The 20,492-nt window shown below is 38.6% G+C and overlaps 1 protein-coding gene across 3 annotated transcripts in view; it reads left to right on the top strand.

Moving 5' to 3' along the window:
* The window catches only part of Mid2 (midline 2), a 114,903-nt gene that overhangs the window by 11,912 nt on the left and 82,499 nt on the right, over positions 1 to 20,492 (top strand). For all 3 annotated transcript variants that reach the window (XM_045140312.1, XM_004659146.2, XM_045140313.1), the window contains exon 2: positions 5,090 to 5,805. In XM_045140312.1, the coding sequence (XP_044996247.1) occupies positions 5,146 to 5,805 (660 nt within the window). In that variant the 5' untranslated portion in view covers positions 5,090 to 5,145. The remainder of the gene's footprint in view (positions 1 to 5,089; positions 5,806 to 20,492) is intronic.

A 20,492-nucleotide genomic window follows, 5' to 3' on the forward strand; every position in this document is an offset into this window, starting at 1 on the left:
TTTATCTTCTTTGGAGAAGTCCTTTTTCCATATTTTAGGATTTTATTATTTATGAGAGAGAGAGAGAGAGAGAGAGAGAGAGAGAGAGAGAGAATGAGAATGGGCATGCCAGAGCCTCTAGCCACTGCAAACAAACTCCAGATGCATGAGCCACCTTTGTGCATTAGACTTATATGGGTACCGGGGAATTGAACCTGGGTCCTTAGGCTCAGCAGAAAACACCTTAACTGCTAAGCCATCTCTCCAGCCCCTTTTGCCCATTTTCAAGTTGTGCTCTTTGACTGCATGTATTTCCCAAGATCTTTGAGAATTGTCTTTTCATTTTGTAATTGTTTTTTAAACACCAAAGTTTTAAATTTTGATGAAATACTACTTATCTAAATTTTTGTTGATTGTGCTTTTAGTGTCATCTAAGAAAATGTTGCCTAATCTAATTTCATGCAGGTTTATGCTGTCTTTCCTTACAGGAGTTTTACATTTAGGTGGTTGATCTACCTTGAACTGATTGTTTTGAGAATGGGCCTATTTTTGTAGCCCAGGCTAACTTTAAACTCTGATTTCTGCTTCAGATTTCAAGTGCTGAAATTACAGACATGCACCGCCATGCCAGGATTGAATTAACTTTTATATGTGTTTTCAGGTCAGGTTTTAACTTCATATTATGCATGTGGAGATGAAGTTGTTTCCACACTATTTTGGGGGATTATTTTTTTCTATACTCAATTATTTTAGAATCTTTGTCAAAAACAAACTGGCTATAAATATATGGGTTTGTTCCCCATAAGTGAATATTGGCATTGCCTTAGACAAAGTATTTTTTGAAACAATGGTACCTACCTTTTAGAAAAGTTTGAAAGAGTTTATGGATATTGCAAAAGTGCTTAGATAATCTTGGAGGTAGGTAAAATGAGGCTAATTCCTGGAACATTTGAAGTAACCTGAAAAAGGAGATGTTATAAATGAGAGATAAGTAAATGAATACTTGAAGAACTTATAAAAGTTATTCCCTTCCCCAAATTGGCGAAAGCAGTTAGCATATCATAATTAAATGAAACACAATAGAGTACCCAGTATAGTTGTGCATAGCTCTAATCCCAGAGTTTGAGAGGTACAGGCAGGAAGATTAGTCATTTGAGGCCATCCTCAGCTACATAGCAGTCTTGAATCCAGCATTAGAACCTATCTAAAAAATAACAAAAAAATTATAGAAAAAATATAGACAACTTACTTAAAATAAGCAACAGTTGATTCTTTTTTACATATCTGTGTGTGTGGGGGGGTGTGCATGCATGTGTGGATGCATGAGTGCTGGGTATGTGTGTACATGTGCTGTGTGGGTGAGTGTTGGTGTGGAGGCCAAAGGTTGATATCAGGTGTCTTCCTAAATGCCTCTCTACCTTATTTATTGAAATGGGGTCTCTGAATGAATTCAGAGTTCACCAATTCAAACTATTCTAGCTAGCCAGTTTACTCCAGGGATCTGCCTTCCTCTGTCTCCCAAGTGCTGGGATTACAGGCACACAACTCCATGTCCATCATTTATAAGGGTACTGATGATCTGAACTCAGGCCCTCACCCTTGCACAGAAAGGGCTTTACCAACTGAGCTATTGCCCCAGCTCCTGTATAATTCTTTATAGAGCTGAAATGAGTTAAGACAGGTTATTTAATAGCACTGATGCCTGAATTTTCTGTCAAAGACTCATTAAGAATTCTTTGGAAGCTATGGGCAACTCCTTTTTGATGAAACTTTATATGATATACACACACAGAGGAGAGATTTCTATGAGATCCCCAAATCCCTAGTTAAAAACCCTAATTTTATCCTACCCATTGCAATCTTGACTGAAACCATGTTTTCTCAAGCTCAATTTAATAATAAGGTTTGAGGATCATACTGACTCACAAAAAAAATTTAAAGGTTCAAGTAAAATTGAAGCATTTTCTCTATGCAGAAGCATTTGTATGACATCCTCCTAAAATAGGAGAGCTGTAGTATTTTAACTGATTTTACATGGGTTCCAATACATAAATGTGCTTTTCAGCAATGCTTGTAACCATCCCAAGTATTTTCTAACACAGACATTGAAGAATGCAGACATGTAACTTTGGAAGAGATTGTTATAGAAGTGTAGGGTAAAGTAGAGATGGGCCTAGTGGAAAGAGATGACTCTGGTAGGGTTCAGAATGAGGTAGGCAGATTCAGAGGGACACAGAAAGACAAAAATAGAAGTGGAAACAAACTATTTAGAAACCCTCTTGTAAATAGTCGAGATAAATTTCAGTGAAGGAGCTGAGAGATTTGGTATAAAGGTGTAGGGGAAAGAGCACAGGCATTGGCATTAGACTGATTCCTGCTCTGGGTATGTGTTTCTGGTTTACTTATTGATCATTCTGAGCCCCTCTTTAATACTTATATCATGGATATAGTACTAATACATTATTTATAGGTTTCCCGAAAGTATTTAAGTATATAAAGTACTTAACATAGTACTCAGAACACAAGAGATATCCAGTAAATGCTATATTCATTCTTCTTACTTGTTTGAGTAACACTTTATTAACTATTATTAAATACACATTTTGTGCCAGGCACCATGCTGTGAAGAAAAGTACAAAAGTGTTGATTCCTTCTAGAAGAAGAGAGTTTGTTGAAGATACAAATATGTAAATGAAATAAAACAGAATGTTCTAGAAGCCACCAGTAGTTGAAATGATAAATATGTAAATGAGAGAACACCTGGGTTTGCTAGGCTTAGATGATGACATACATCAGATAGGGAAATTTGGAAGAGGATCAGTTAATTTTTGTGGCAGAAATGGTGGGGGAACAAAAAGTGTATTTCTGAATATATTGCATTTGAGCATCTGAGAGAAATCACATAAAGCTTTCTAAGGCAATATTCCTGCCTTGAGAGAGAGAGAATGAAAATGAATAGGTATACTAGGACATGTTGGCAATGCAGACTAATTCCAGATGCATGCTCTCCTTTGTGCTTCTGGTTCTACTTGAGTACTGGGGAATTGAATCTGGGCCAGCAGGCAATGTAAGCAAACACCTTTAACTGTTGACCCATCTCCCCAGTCCATGTATATATGTTTTACTTTTTCATCTGTGTAGGTGAATGTTGATATATAAATACTCATAAAATAAAAATGCCACATGTCTTATTTTTAAAAGAAAGTGGTAATACAGACATTTAAACCTACTAAATTAGCTGAGATTTGCTGCATTATGAAGAGATTCTTTCCCTTTACAGCCTGATTTCCTACTGATTCCATTAACTAGCTAGTCATCAGTTTGCTTAAGAGGTTTTATTTAGAAATAGCTTTTAGATATTGTACTTATGTACTAGGTATAATTTTACTCAGTACTTGTGTCCCTATGAAAGGGCTAAACAGATATCACTAATAAATGATAATTTCTGAACAAATATAAGGAGTTGGATTAAATTTGCAAGTCCTGATGAAGGTTTCTAATGCTAATGAAATAATGAACAATAGCTACTCAAAGTCAAAAGATGCCTTTCTCTTTCCTGTTAATAGAATTAACAGCTTTGGTCAATATGATATATATAATATTTTTCTTTAGTGGAAGCTAAAGAAACATAGATTGTTTTTGTGTGAACTTTAATTAATGGATGACCCATAGTAATAAGTATCTTTATGTTCAATTCAGAAATGCCTTAGGAAAACAGTTAAACTGACCAAGTATATTGTTTCCTGTTATTTGGGTGATTTATTTCACTCTCTGGTATACCCTAAATAGAATATTACCAGATCTGAACATTTCTGGCTGCTCACCTTGATAATTCTTTTTCTTTAAAATAAATTGTTGTGTGTAAAATATGTGGTGTGTATGTGGGTGGGGAGATGTATGCATGTGTGTATGCCAGTACATGCTGTCATGTGCATGCATGCAGAGATCAGAGAAAGACATAGGGTGTTTATCTCTATAGCTCCTCTGCTTTACTTCCTTAAGACAGAGTCTCTCACTGAATTTAAATTTCACTGTTTTTTTTTTTTTTGTTAGACTAGCTGACCAGGAGTCCCAGTGACACTCCTATTTTCACCTTCCTCAATGTTGGATATAGGCATATGCAGCCACGATCACATTTGGGGATCAAACTTAGATCTTTATGCTTGCACAACAAACACTCTTACCCAATGAGCCATCTCCTCAGTCCTGATAATTTCTACCTAGATCTTGATTTGATCTGATTATGTCTTAGGAAGTATGGAAAGACATATGGGAGATAAGCTTTACAACAGGAATATGCCAGTTCAGTAGGTATTTAACAATAAAACCAAACTGAAGCCATCATTATTCAGCAACTATTGCTGAGTAAGTCAAAAGTTCTTTTTTTCCTATTCAACTTGATGAAATGAAAAGGGTTTCTGAAGGTGAGGAAAGAAAATTAAAACTATCATCTTTTGTCTCTGGTAACTCAGTTTACTAGAAATGGGATGGAACAGAAATTTCCATGTATGGTAAGAAGAAGTAATTCATGTTCATACTCTGAGGAAAAGCTTATTATCCTACACTGAAAACTACATTTTTCTAGAGCTTTCTGTCCTTTTTTATGCAGACTCTCCAAATTGAATCATTTTAGGAAGTAGAGAACTAGTTTGAAATATAGCCTTGTTTTCCTTCTACTGTATGTAAAATAGGAGCAGCTCTTATATTATGCCCTGAAGTGAAATAGAGAACAATATTGGAGAATAGAGATTGAGAAATTCGCAGGGCATCCGACTCATCAAAGTTCAGGAGAAAAGATGTCAGTGGAGAATATATGAGAGAATGCCCCCTGCCAATGTGAGCTGGAATGGTAATATTAATCAGGAAACCAGGATTCAGAGGTGGCCAGTTCTGTTTATTAGTGAAGAAAAATAAACTCAGGCATTTGTCAAAAATGGAGTTTTAAGAGAGGGCTTCCTATTTAATTCCCAAATCACTTTCCTAGTGCTCAAGCTTCCCCGGGGAGTCCAAGCAGGTAAAGCCTCCATTGGTTAGAGTCTGACTTTTCTATATATACTTTTCTTTTGGAAATGCTTAATGACTCTTGCTTTGTATTTTTTTTTTTTTGCAGGTGAAAGCCCAGCCTCTGTGGTTCTTAATGCCTCAGCAGGATTATTTTCACTAAAGATGGAAACACTGGAGTCTGAATTGACCTGCCCAATCTGCCTCGAGTTGTTTGAAGACCCCCTTCTGCTCCCTTGTGCTCATAGCCTGTGCTTCAGCTGCGCCCATCGCATCTTGGTCTCAAGCTGCAGCTCTGGTGAATCCATTGAACCCATTACCGCTTTTCAGTGTCCTACATGCAGGTATGTTATCTCGCTGAACCACCGAGGCCTGGATGGCCTCAAGAGGAATGTGACTTTGCAGAACATTATTGATCGCTTCCAGAAGGCTTCAGTCAGTGGGCCCAATTCCCCAAGTGAGAGCCGTCGGGAGAGGACTTACAGGCCCAGCTCCACCATGTCTAGTGAACGAATTGCTTGCCAGTTCTGTGAGCAGGACCCCCCAAGGGATGCAGTAAAAACATGTATCACCTGTGAGGTTTCCTACTGTGACCGCTGCCTGCGGGCCACACACCCTAACAAGAAACCTTTCACCAGCCATCGCCTGGTGGAACCACTGCCAGACACACATCTTCGAGGAATCACCTGCCTGGACCATGAGAATGAGAAAGTGAACATGTACTGTGTATCTGATGACCAATTGATCTGTGCCTTATGCAAACTGGTGGGTCGTCACCGAGACCATCAGGTCGCTTCCCTGAATGATCGATTTGAGAAACTCAAGGTAAGGGTTCTGGGGAATATTTGTCAAAAATTTGACTCATAGGTATAGTTATATAGTTAGCATGTTCCCTAATAAAATAAGTCACTTTTCTTATAAGACAAATGAGTCAACTTAGGTTGTTCTTATAAGGAATAACCTACTCATTGCAGGCTTTCACTGGAAAATATCCCACCTATTGCATAAACATGATTGCATTTGTACATTTTTGTACAATTTTGGGGAAGATAGCCCAGGGCCTAGTTCACCAGTAGTCCACTTAGGGAAACAGCCGCTTCTCAGACTAAGATATACTGTACATTACATATCTTTGCTGTGATCTTTCCACCTCTTTTAAGCATGTGAGTACTTGTGTAGGTGTACTGTAATTAGCATATATGATAATTTGCATATGCTTGGGTGTGCTGTGCAGGTATGGTGGGAGGTGTCTAAATGTATCGGTGTCTAGAGATTTTTGTAGGGGATATTAGTATATGTTTGTTTTTGCATACTCAATACAATAAAGAAAAAATGTTTGGTATTGGCCATTACAACTTGCCACTGAGCACTTAGTGCTACTTCTAAGCTTTCCTTAAAAAAAGAAAATTAGAAAAGAAACTAGCATATCACAAAATTGAGAGTGATAATCAAATACTTGAACTAAGAATGTAAATTGAAAGCAATAAGCATTTAACTCAGTATCAGATTAAGTGCTTATGGAAATAGGGTGTGCAAACATGAGCTAAGCTAGAAGGAAGACCTAGATAGCATGGAAGGAGAGGAAGAAAGGAGAATTTTCTCCTGCTGTATTTGGGAACATAACAATAATAATCAAGCATATGTGCAAATTAAAATATTGGTGAGGATAGCAGTACTCAGAATAATATACATTATCTCTTATAATTATTGCAAGGATTATTGAAGAGTCATCACAGTAACAATGATCTGTGCATCTGTTGGTAATTATTTTATAGCTAATGTATAATTGCTTCTTAGCCTGTTGACTAAGATCAGTTAATATATCTAATATAGAAAAAAGTCAACCTCTACCTTTTGATATCAGTCAAGGTGAAACTGTCATTCACATCAGAGTTAAAGGGGAGAGTAATCTCAAATCTTTTTTTTTTTTTTTTTTTGGCTTTTTTGAGGTAGGATCTCACTCTAGCCCAGGCTGTACTGGCATTCACTCTATATTCTCAGGGAAGGTAGCCCTGAACTCATAGCGATCCTCCTACCTCTGCCTCCCAATTAAGGGATGTGCCACCACGCTTGGCTTAATCTCAATTTTTAGAATCATAAAATGTTAGGCCTTGGACCTGGTCTAGTCAAACCTTACACTTTAAGGCTGTATGCACAAGGGGGCAAATACATCTGGAGTTTGTTTGCAGTGGCTGGAGGTCCTGGTGTGCCCATTCTGTCTCTCTCTGTCAAATAAATAACTAAATAAAATTTAAAAAACCCTTACACTTTAAAGTTTCATAAACTGAGATTTTGATATATTCTGTAATTTGGGTAAAGTTATAGAAATTGTTGGTAATAGGAAGTCTGGAACTGACACCTAACCTCTAGACAGAGTTAACTGTAGTCATCTGTCACTTAGTTATGGACCTAAGTATTCCCTGCAAAATGTGATTTAAAACTTAACTTTATGCTCTAACATCTGTACATTTCATAATAATAATAGATGGTTAGCAGCATCAAGGAAATGACATATTGTATGAATTTACAGCTTCATAATAGGAAAAGATGGGGTGGAGTTGTAGGAAGAGTGGGGGATATGGAGAGGATGAAGCAATCTCTGCCAAATATTTGCAGGTGGTAGGACCATAATAATTCATTGGCCTTGAGAAATAGTCCAAACAGAAATCTCTGCATCCATATGTACTGTTGAGATAACAAAGGACCTGGGTAAAATAAGACTGTCTATAGAAAAATCTGAAAACATGGGATGAATGAGTAGACATTTGGCATCATCCTACTTATAGCCCTTGCTTCCAGGGGACAGGGGGAACACAAAAGAAGTATTTTTATGAAAAGATAATTTAGTCTGCAACTAATCAGTAATTTTTGGAGAAAGAGAAGCTAGATTTTGTTAATAGTGTCCCTTTAATATTTTAGGAAATGTGGAGAAAAGTCTGATTATAAATTAAGTAGAAACTATTTTTGCTCATTTTTGGATGGAGACTGGAAACATATGAATCATTCCCAAGTGTGGTTTGTTATGTTGTCTGGAACATCTTGGACTTTGAGGAAGAGAAGGAATTGCTGCTTTCATGTGTGTGTGTGTGTATGAGAGAGAGACAGAGACAGAGATATAGATATAGAGAGAGGGTGGAGGGTGGGGGAGGAGAGGGCAGGACAGAGAGGAAAGAGAGGAAGAAGAGGGAGATTGAGAGAAGTCATTCTGTGTGGTGCCAAGTGTAAAAGGATATTAGTTTTCCACATTAAACAGAGAGGAAGTCTGGCTTTTAGTGTCACATGCACTCACTTCTTTGTGTTGATTTTAAATTTGGAAAGCATTTAGGATTATCCTCTTAATCTCTTTGATTCCTCAACAAGAGAAAGGAGAAAGCCGGTTTGTTGGCAGAAGCTATGGGAATGAATGCTTCTATGGCCTTGATAGGAACAGAAAAATTCTATTAGAGAAGGTGAAAAAACATAGTACACAAATGCATGCACATGCATGTACACACACACACACACACACACACACACACAAATTTTCTGGTTATTAGCAGATACAGTGTCCATTTTTTACTTTTTGGCTCTGGGGCTTCATTTTTGGCCTTTATAACTGCCTTTTATATACAACCTCCCTGACAAAAGTTAGTGACCTCTAATATTTACTTGTTCAACAGCAACAAAAAAAATTGACTCTAATGGTATAAAAGTCAGACTAACCAGAAGCTAGCTTGTTTTTGGAACATGTAGTCTTGTGCTAAATGATCTTATTTTGTTGTTTAGTCTAGCTTTAGGGTTTAAATATAGGACACATAACCTTAGGAAGACTACCAGTAGTCGATTAATTATTCAATTTCAAAGAATACTTGTGTTTCTGACAGTTATTTGCATCACAAGGTCTATCAGAGTATTTTCTCCATTACCTTTTTCTTCCTTAGTAGTTCCAATAAATAGTTCATTTATGTGCTACATTATTATAGAACTACTTTAGCTTTTAGGATTTTAAACATCACTCAAATTCCTCCCCTTATAAAAGATTGGTATTATTGGGCTGGGGAGATGGGTTAGCAGTTAAGGCACTTGCCTGCAAAGCCTAAGGACCTAGGTTCGATTACTTAGGACCCACATAAGCCAGTTACACAAGGCAATGCATGTGTTTGGAGTTTGTTTGCAGTGGTTGAAGGCCCTGGCATGCCCATTCTCTCTCTGTCTGCTTCTCTCTGTCTCTCAATTAAATAAATAAATAAATAAAAATATTTTTTAAAAAGACTGATATTTTATTATTACACATTGGATTTATAGAATCAGGACAGTTGTCAGTGGCTTCCTATTGCTTCTCCAATTTTCTATTCTAAAATCTATAAATATGGTTTCCTTATCTTTTGCTGCCTACTTATATTTTCCCTCTCATCTCTCAGACATGCTACCTTAATCTACTCAGCTGAGCCTCCTAACTCTATACTAAACACCCCATTCTCTTTTAACTTTCATTAGTATTCTTTCCATTGCCTGCTTAGGAATTCTACCTGTTCTTTAAGGTTCAATTCAAACCCTCCCAAGTCCAGTATATGACAGGCACATTATAAATTCCTCAAGGCCAGGCTTGTTGTCCTTTATATCTTCAGTATGAGCCTTAGTATCTATCATATGTCTTTAAGAAATCCAAATGAACTATGTCTTCATAATTTGGTAGAGTTTGTTTTTTATGGATTCTATATATTTTGATTTGACAAAGTCTTGTTATGTAATGCAGGTAAGCCTCCTCCTGCTTCTGCTTCTTGGGTTATGGGATAACAAGAATGTATAACCACATCCAGCTTCACCATGATTTTTGAGGAAGTGTACCAGAGCCTATAGCTTTCTTTGGTTCTCATCTTGGATACAAATCAGTCTTGCCATTATAAATACTTTAAAGTTTGAAAAATGCCTCCTATGGAACTACTGACAATTTTAAAACCCAGCAGATAGCAAAAGTATGTCATGTCCTTAATTTAAATGCCTATTCATTTTGATTTCTGGATTTTCCAACTGTCTAACCCTATAGTGACATCTGTATAGATCAGGTATGATTATTATAATTCTCTTTGAGAGTGATGTCTTCACATTTCCATGCCCACACCCTGCCAAAAATATAGTTGATGAATACCAGGGGGAATAGAGGAATTTCCTGAAAGGGATAAATAGGCATATTTTTTGTCATTATATTTACACAAATTATTACTACAAATAATACTTAAGTGAAGTTATATTTACATATCAAAAATTGAGCCAGGCGTGGTGGTGCATGCCTTTAATCCCAGCACTCGGGAGGCAGAGGTAGGAGGATCGCCATGAGTTCGAGGCCACCCTGAGATAACAGAGTTAATTCCAGGTCAGCCTGGACCAGAGTGAGACCATACCTCGAAAAACCAAAAGAAAAGAAAAGAAAAATCATTGTTATGGGCTGGAGAGATTGCTTAGTGGTTAAGCGCTTGCTGGTGAAGCCTAAGGAGCCCAGTTCAAGGCTTGATTCCCCAGGACCCATGTTAGCCAAATACACAAGGGGGCGCATGCATCTGGAGTTTGTTTGCAGTGGCTGGAAGCCCTGGTGCGCCCATTCTCTCTCTCCCTCCCTCCCTCTCTCTCTCTCTGCCTCTTTCTCTCTGTGTCATTCTCAAATAAATAAATAAAATTAAATAAAAATCATTTTTATAATACATTACCTGGTGCAGAGTAAGCTTTATCCATGGGAAAGCAAAACATACACACACACACACACACACACACACACACACACACACACACACACACATGAAGAGGGGCAGAGAGAGACCTGACAGAGAATGGAGACATGAGACTTGGAGAATATTCAAAAGAAAGCTATAGGGAGAGCTAAAAGGTTGGAAAATATGATATTCTAGAATTTTATCACAGTCAATTACTTGTCATTCTTACTCAGTCACTCTGTCATCCATTTACCCATTCTCACTCAGCTACCACCTTCTTCCAATCATTTGTTTACTCACCCACTTGACACCTACTTCTGTTGGCTAAGACAGATATCCTCTCAACGTTCAATGTTCCAGTGAGCATTTGAATTTTTATGAACCAATATTAATATGAATATTAGAGTAAGGAAGAGAAATATCTCTTTTAAAGACTGGATTGTGAGAAAGTATATTTATATACATACATATACATCATCATATGAATGTGAGCATTCCTGTAGGCATCAGGGATTGACAATGACTTTGTGGCTCTCTATCTATAAATGGGTGTCACTTATGTGAAGATGAGAGAGTGTCTGTGATATCTGATGATAAAATGTGTAGGAGAGGGTTATGAGTGTAAAATGAACTTTCTGTAGACACCATAGGGAGGATTAGAGTCTCAGTAGATCCTCTCTTGAGGCTAGGTGAGGTAAAGTTAGTGTAGCAGACAGCTTTAGGTTCGCTGAGATGAACTTTCAGACCAGGCACAGTTATGGAGGAAGGGATTTATCGAAGCTTACAGATCCAGGGGAAGTTCCATAATGGCAGAAAAAGCTGGCCTGCCTTCACAGGCCCAAAGAGAGTGAAACACAAGCCTAAAGGTCAAAAGCCACAGCACACTTCAGGAACTCCAGCTAGGCACACTTTGCACATCTTTAGATTGAAATCGGAAACCCACTACCGCAACTTAAGATCCACCCAGTGACATTGCCTCCAGCCAGGTAGCCAGCAGATGCAAACTACAAACAACTGAATATGTTGGGGGCCATCTATTCTATTCAAACCACCACAGTTAGAGATCACTGTAATGAATGTGCCAGACTCGAGAGGCCAGGTGGGTTACCAGAGGTGAAAATCATAAAATACTCTTTTTAAATCTTGATCACTTGGGTCCTGAATCATAATCACTAAATATAACAAGAAAAAATATTTGGGTCCAGATTTGTGTTCTCTAAGATATGGTAATGTTCGTAGTGGACACACATGGATGGAAGCAAAGCCAGTATCTGTCAATGGCTTCTCAAGTAAACAAGGTTTCAGGCTCTAACTCATGATCATAAGGCTATACTTCTTTATATAGTTAGCTTGTCTTTTGTCTCTTAGCCATTCAAGGATTCTCTCCCATTTCATGTATGTATAAATTCTGAGCATGGTAGCACATTTTTGTAATCCCAGCACTTGGAGGGTGGAGGTAGGGGGATCAGGAGTGCAAGGTCATCCTCAGCTACATCACATGTTCTAGGAAACACTGGGCTGCATGAGACCCTATCTCAATTAGTCAAAAACAAAAGCAGAATAAGTCTGTGCATGGTTCATGTAATATATTTTATATCATCTTTATTCAAACATTTTTTGTTTGTTTTTTTGAGTTAAGGTCTCACTCTAGCCCAGGCTGACCTGGAATTCAGTATTTGTTCTCTGTGCAGTCTCAAACTCAAGTTGATACTCCTACCTCTGCCTCTCAAATGCTGGGATTAAAGGCATGTGCTACCATGCCTGGCTTTATTCAAACTATTTTAAGACTCATTTGAAAACTGTCTTTTTCCATAAAAGACTTTTATTGATTTCTCTGACTTTTTACTCATATGGTATTAATAGTATCCATTTTTGGAAGATGTTTTCTGTTGCTTCTTTGGTTTGAAAACAAGGTTAGGGGTGGGGAGCTGGCTCAGTGGTTAAAGGTACTTGCTTGAAAACAAGTTTGGCAAGTAGGAATTCATATTATCTGCGCATTTATCTTTCTGTTTTTATATAGTTTTATACCATTTTTAAAAACTCACTAACATCTGAAAAGAGCCAACATCACTAGTTTGACAACAGTTTGAAAGATGCTAACTCAGATTGTTCTTAGCTGATGACAATCCTGTCTGCTATTGTTGGTCAAAGGAACATATTACAGAAATGTAATATGGGTAAGGAAAGGTTAAAGAAACATGAAGTACTGAAGTTAAAGAGTAGTTACTATAATAAAAAGTAATGCCTTTTCCTTGGTCTCACCTGAGGATAGAATACCCAGTAACAAATTATCTATCTATCTATTATCTATCTATCTATCTATCTATCTATCTATCTATCTATCTATCTATCTATCTATTATCTATCTGTCATCTATCATCTGTCTATCTAATCTATTTCAGGGGTTTATGCTAGGAATTCCTTCACTCCTTTAACAGACAATTAATGCTTGATTTGTTTATTGAGCAAGGCATGGCTTTAAGAATGTTTTTGAGGGGGGCAGGAGAGATTTCTTAGTGGTTAGGGCACTTGCCTGTGAAGTCTAAGGACCCAGGTTTAATTCCCCAGTACCCACATAAGCCAGATTCATAAGGTTGCACATGTGTCTGGAGTTCGTTTGCAGTGGCTAATAGTCCTGACATGTCCATTCTAAAAATAAATAGATAACTAAAACTTAAAAACAATGGTTGTAGGACTTGGGAGATTGTTTGGTGGTTAAGTGCACTTGGTTACAAAGCCTGTGGGTCTGGGTTCAGTTCACAGCCACCTTATGTAAATCCAGATGACATTTGTTTGTCATGGCAAGAAAGTCTGGTGTGCATGCACACACAAACACTTACACACACACACACACACACACACACACACACACACACACACACACTCACACACTCACAGAAAATAAATAAAACTTTAGGGGGTCTCCCAGTACAGGTTGGAATCCTACCAGCTACACAATGTTTGGGCTGATTGTGGTGGTACATGCCAGTAGGAAATTGTTGAAGAGGTGGGAGGCAGGAGAATCAGGAATTTGAAGCCAGCCTGAGCTACACATTGGCTGTGCTTGGTGGTGCACGCCTTTAATCCCAGTACTTGGATGGAAGAGGTAGGAGGATCACTGTGAATTTGAGGCTAGCCTGAAACTACGGAGTGAGTTCCAGGTCAGCCTGGGCTACAGGATGACCCTACTTTGTAAAACCAAAAAAATAAATTGGGAGTTGGAGAGATAGCTCAGTGGTTAAAGGGACTTGCATGAAAAACCTGGCAGCCTGGGTTCTAGTCCCCAGCACCCACATAAAGCCAGATAAAGTGGTACATGTGTCTCGAGCTTGTTTGCAGAAGCAAGATGGCTTGGCCTGCCCATACTTATATTTTTTTCTCTCTCTTTCATAAATGAATAAAATTGTATTTTAAAAACATAATGGGGGCTGGAGAGATGGCTTAGCGGTTAAGCGCTTGCCTGTGAAGCCTAAGGACCTCAGTTCGAGGCTCGGTTCCCCAGGTCCCATGTTAGCCAGATGTACAAGGGGGCGCACGCGTCTGGAGTTCGTTTGCAGAGGCTGGAAGCCCTGGCGCGCCCATTTTCTCTCTCTCCCTCTATCTGTCTTTCTCTCTGTGTCTGTCGCTCTCAAATAAATTAAAAAAAAAAACCAAAAAAAAAAATAACATAACGGTTTCACCGATGGAAGAAATCAGAAAGAGGTAGAAGTTTGGGAGGGATGCTTTGACTTTTTATTTGAATTTGTTGTGATTATGGGTCATTCCTCATTTATTTATTCATCAGACATTGACTGAACACCTATTAGGGGTCACAGATCAGGAAAGATGCCATTAACAGTGATCAGCACATCTTAACTGAAAGCCTGATAGAATGGTAGAAATGGGCAGGAGACATAGCTCAGTGGATAAAGTACTTGCCACACAAATTTGAGCACCTAAATTTAGATCCTCAGAACCCATGTAAAGTCAGATGTTGTAGCACAAACATCTGGAAACTCAAAGCACCTTGAGTGATAATAGAGCTAGAGATATGAGAACCACCTGAAAGTTCATGGGCCATGTAGCCTGACAAACACAGTGGTGAACAACAAGAGAACCTGTCATAAATAAGATGGAAGGTGCAGACTGACACTGAAGTTGTCCTTTGACCTCCACACACATGCTGTGGTATATGCATGCCTGCACTGACACATATGAATTAAGAAGAACACGGGGGGGGGACTGGAGAGATGGCATAGTAGTTAAGGTGCTTGCCTGCAAAGCCTAAGGACACAGGTTTGATTCTCCAGTGCCCACATAAGCCAGATGCACAAGGTGGTGCATGTGTCTGGAGTTTATTTGCAGTGGCTAGAGGCCATGGTACACCCATTCTCTACCCCCCACCTCTCCTCTCTCAAATATATAATAAAATATATAAAAAATAAAAAGAACAGTTATTAAGACAGTGTTAGACTAGGAAGTTGTGAGAGAGTATAGAAAAGACAGACCATAGGGAAGACTTTAAGTGGGGTTTTGAACTTCCCACCAATGGACAGGGATGGAGTCAGGAATGGGTGTGTCCTAGTCAAAAGAAAAGAGTATCTTCAGTCACCTGGCTGAGCGACTCTGTTGAATACTCCAAGAACTGAATGGGTGAGTGTTCAAGAATAAATTGAAAGTTGGATCTACCCAGAGGCTAAAAAATCATGGTGAGAGCAATATATTTGATTGTATACAGAATGGAGATAGAATTGTCCCATAATAAGGTGAAAGGGGGGAAAGATAGAGACTTGTAGCACACTTCTGGGCTAGAAATTAGACATGAAAAAAGAGTGGGTGAAAATGAAAGAAGAGGATTACCTGAAATAGTGACACTGAATAGGAGTATAACAAGTGTAGTGCAGTTCTGAGGCCTCTAGGAAGTAGAGTTGGCCTTATCTCACTACCGTATTATCAAGATTAACACTACATTTCAATTTATCATTTACTTATTTATTTGTTTGTTTTTATTTTTTTGAGGTAGGGTTTTGCTCTAGCCTAGGCTGGCCTGGAATTCACTTTGTAGTCTCAGGGTGGTCATGAACTCACAGAAATCCTCCTATGTCTGCCTCCCCAGTGCTTAGATTAAAGGTGTGCACCACCACACCTAGCATTGGATTTAGATTTTTTAAAATATGTATTTTATTTATCTATGAGAGAGGGGGGTAATGGATGGACACACCAGGCCCTCTAGGCACTGCAAAGGAACTCCAGATGTATGTGCCACCTTGTGCATCTGGCTTATGTGAGTACTGGTGAATTGAACCTGGGTCCTTAGGCTTCACATGCAAGCGTTTTAACCACTAATCCATCTTTCCAGCCCCTGGATTTAGATTTCAATACAGATTTCTTTAGAAGGTGCAAGTTACAATTTGTGCATTTAAGTTGCAGATTATATTGTGTTGTGCATTCAAAGTGGGAGGGGAGAATGCAAGATGGTTTGAGTAGCATTCCTGGTTAGTGGAAAAGAGGAGGTTTGGGTTTATGCTCAATGTTTACAGAGAAATCTGAATTGAAAAGGAGTGTCAAGGTATTTCACCTGGCTTAGGGGTCTAGCCATTTTCTAAAACAACTGAAGCAAAGTTGGCCTATGTGATATACAACTAGTATATTACCCAACTCTCATTGTGGGATATAGCATGTGTCTATACAAGAGAAAATAAATGTTTGAAAAAAGAATAAACTCTGGCATAAGGGTGTAGGCTTTGGTTTGTGCACCAGATGGTGTGTTCTGTTGTTGAAAGTCCATATGCAATTGATACGTAAAGTGACAGACTGAAGCAAAAGCAAAGTATTTTAAGACAAGCAGTTGAAAAGTGAAGGTAGAATATGACCTCCAACGCATGCGAGGCTTCTGGCTTTTAGAAGAGCAGGTAATATCCATGTGTAAACAGGATATCAAAAAAAGGGATGTCAAACAGTAGGAACGGGCACTGAGATTCTTTTATGAGACAGTGTCTCACTTAGGTTGACCTCCGTTAGGGTTCTGACCTTGTACTCATGAGTCATTCTCCTGCTTCAGCTTCTCCAATGCTAGGATTTTAGATGTGTGCCGCCATACTCCACTTGTATAAATTATCTTTTTGTTTCCTGCCATGCTGGGGAATTAAACATAGGACCTTACACATGATAAACAGGTGTTCTAACATTGATCTCTATTCCCCACCCTCAGATTATTATTATTTTTTCAGATTATTTTGAAAGAGGAAATTATCTTCTGTCAACTGGGATGACTCGGGTTTGTGATGACTCACTTTTCTTTCCTTCTAGCTCCCATCCCCTGCTCCCAGGTTTTATTCCCAATTAAAACCCCAAGACTGGAATCTTGCCTAAGTTTAGACAATACTTTCCTTGTACCTTTTGGAAAACAGGAGAGAATACAAACATTTGATGGCAATCCTAGATGCTTCAATAGAACAAACTGAAAGGCTGTATTCTAAGCTTCAAGACCTACTGTGTCAGGGCAGAGTGTGTAAGTGCTCATATATGTGGGACTATGTCTGCTTCACAGAGCCAAACAAATGGAATGCATGACCCAGGTTGTCCCATAAAATTCATCTCTCTCACTTTAATGAAGAGCTGATGTTTTTACATATGGCTAAGTTTCTTGAGGGACCCAATAAGAAAGTTACCTAAAATTACTTGTGTCTAGAGAAGTGAGAAAAAATAAAACAACTATTTGAGCAATTATTTGAGCAAGTCACAGAAGCTGCTTTTAAAAATGGGCTGCTGCCGGGCGTGGTGGCGCACGCCTTTAATCCCAGCACTCGGGAGGCAGAGGTAGGAGGATCACCGTGAGTTCGAGGCCACCCTGAGACTACATAGTGAATTCCAGGTCAGCCTGAGCCAGAGTGAGACCCTACCTCGAAAAACCAAAAAATAAATAAATAAATAAATAAAAAATAAAAAAAAAATGGGCTGCTGTCTGAAAGAAGAATGGCCTGTGCTCAGCTTCTGGCATAGAAAAACATGTTCTTCTTTGGAAAAGGTAACTAAAGAGAACAAAGAGGCCTAGTCTACACAACACAAATGAGATGGAACTTGTATAAAAATGAATTGGTGTAGACTGCCAATTTAGGTAGCACAGACCTCTTACAATCTCAATTATGCAAGCCAGCCAAATCTTCCCTTCACTTTGCTGTTTAGACATAAGTACAATTTTGTGGGAATTAGAATGTAGCCATTTGAAGGTGAAGAGGATCTCACGGTTTCAGAAGCTAAAATGGCTTCTCACCCTCACGAAGCGGAAGCACAGAAGGACTCAGAGGTAACCTCCTGCAGCAGGAAATGAGAGCTTCATCCTGCTCTCTCTGCCAACCTCCTGTCCCCATTTCCTCATAGCAGATATCATCATTCCAATCTCCCCGGCCACTTTAACTCTCTTGCTCTCATAGTTCAACTGTTCTGAGAAATTTGTACTAACTGGCTTAGACAGAAGGAACCTAGCCCAATCATTAACTGGACTTCACAAGAAAAGACCAAACACATAAACACACAGATTCTCTGTTTAATCATCATCCGTCATAGAGACACACCATTCAAACCTAGAGTAGTCCAGAATTTTAGTTTTAAATGATTTGTCAGTGCTGGGCATGATAAGGAAAGAGTGAGGAAACAGACTACATAATTGCTTCAATATTCTGCTTCTCTTTTCCTATGTTCATTATTGGGAATCAATTCCAATTTGAGAGGAGGCTTTAATTCCTTGCAAATGAATAGGAAATGAGTAAGTAAATGTTCGGTGTTTTCCTCAAATTATGTCTCATAATATAAGAAAACAGTGGCAAAAAGCCATCAACAGATGGTGTTTTCATTAGCCAAAGATTTATTTTTCAAAGCATTTTCATATTAATGAAGCAAGGTTGAAATTAGAGTCATCTTGTCAGATCTAGTTCTGTGTTGTTAAATGTACTGGCATTCTGCAAATTGCTAGGGGGCCAGAGCAAACTAATCATTTGCCATAATTTTGTGATGGTAACCCAAGGCCTGTAGTCTAACCAGACCCAAAATTATGTGTTCAGTCCTAATTTTTGTTTTCAGTGGCTTTATGCAAGCCATGAATCTCAGTTCAGGCCATAAATGAGGAACACACAGCAGGGATCTTAGTCCTGCTCCACAGTATGAATTATTTATGAGGTATCAATTTCAAGGCCAGTGTTACAACAGGTTGCATGTACTTGTTAAAAATGTTCTCCGCATGGAATCCCATGTTTGAATGGAAATGCATTGCAGTTAGAAACACAGATTTCTATTATTGTTTCCTCTCTTGGTTCATCAATCAACATTCTATTTACCTAATATGCCAATATAGTAATTTGTGATACATGTGATTTCCATTGATCTGAGAATTTGGATACTCTGCTAGAAGAAGGCATCAGCTAATTGAGTCAATTGCTAATTCTTACTCTCTTAACTAAAGCTAGACCCTTTGATCAAACTGATCTCTATTATATTCACTTTACAGCCAAACTGTGAAGAGGAGTCTAGGCTTTTACCCTCTACTTTGTCATTCCTGACATACTCATTAACCCTGTAGGATTAGGCATCTATTTCCAAAGCCTACTGAAACTCCTCTACCAAAGGTTATCTCATTACCAAATCCAGTTCTCTTTTATCAGACCTTCATATTTCTTGTCCTTTCTGCATATTTGGCAGTGACAGATCCTATTGGAAACACGTTTCTCTTGATTTTCCTCTTAGCTTGGCTCAGGTCTGTATTTGCAATTGCATTGACGATTGCAGCACCCTCCCAGTGTTCCTGTCTCCCAGCCTATCCTGTGTTAGTGCGTCCCACAGATTGCTGCTAGTTTAATGTTCTAACTGCAGCTATGATTGCATCACTTCTTGCTCAACAGCCTTTTGTAACCCCCAATACTAAAATAAATAGGTACAAGCTCATCTACACTTTTGAGGCCCTCATAACAGGCCTTTAAAAAAATCATTTATGTTTTTATTATTAGATATGGACATATTTTGTATGTAAACATCATATCCTTTTCCTCCTCCCTGCCCCTTTTCTGAAGAGGCCTTCCTCATTGGGGATGCAGGTCGACCCCATGGGGATTGTGAGTCATGCTTTATGGGGGTAGAAGTCAGTTATAAAGGAGAGGCAATGTGTCTGTGCAAAATGTCCCAACTTGTGGCTCTAACAATCTTTCTGCTCCCTCTTCTGCAAAATTCCCTGAGCCATGATGGGTGCATTTTAAGTCTACTTAAGTGATGGGCACTTAGGAGCCTCTGGATCTCTGGTTTGGTAGGTGTTGAGTGTCCTCTTTGTCTATCTCCATCACCCTTGTGCTGATATCAGCTTAAGGAATTGGGGAAATGAGCAAGAATGCTGTTCTTTCGTAGTTAAGCTGATATCGTAATAGACCTTTGATCTCTATTCCCAAATTTGTTCCATAATACTCCCTTTGTACCTTGTGTTTTAGCCAAACTAAACTACATATCCCTGAACAGGACCGATATTTTAGTCAATTTTCTCTTGAGAGAGGGAATTTCATTATGTTGCCCAGGCTGGACTCACATTCATAGACTTAAGTCAGTCTTCTGCCTCAATCTTTTAAGTAGCCAAGACTGTAGGTGTTCATCACCACTGCTGGCTAGCTTATTCATTGTTACTTGTGCTCATGATACTCCTTGTGCTTGGACCATCTTGTCTTCTCCATCTTCATTTGTTGAATTTCTCCTTATCCTTCAGGATCCACGTTAAGTTCAGTTCTTTACCCATGAAGTCAGTGCACCTTGAACACAATATCTAGTTCAATTCCTTTTTGTTATAGTAAATTTGTTTTTGTTGTAGTTAAA

This window comes from Jaculus jaculus, chromosome X (genome assembly GCF_020740685.1).
Source record: "Jaculus jaculus isolate mJacJac1 chromosome X, mJacJac1.mat.Y.cur, whole genome shotgun sequence".
NCBI classification, from domain to species: domain Eukaryota; kingdom Metazoa; phylum Chordata; class Mammalia; order Rodentia; family Dipodidae; genus Jaculus; species Jaculus jaculus.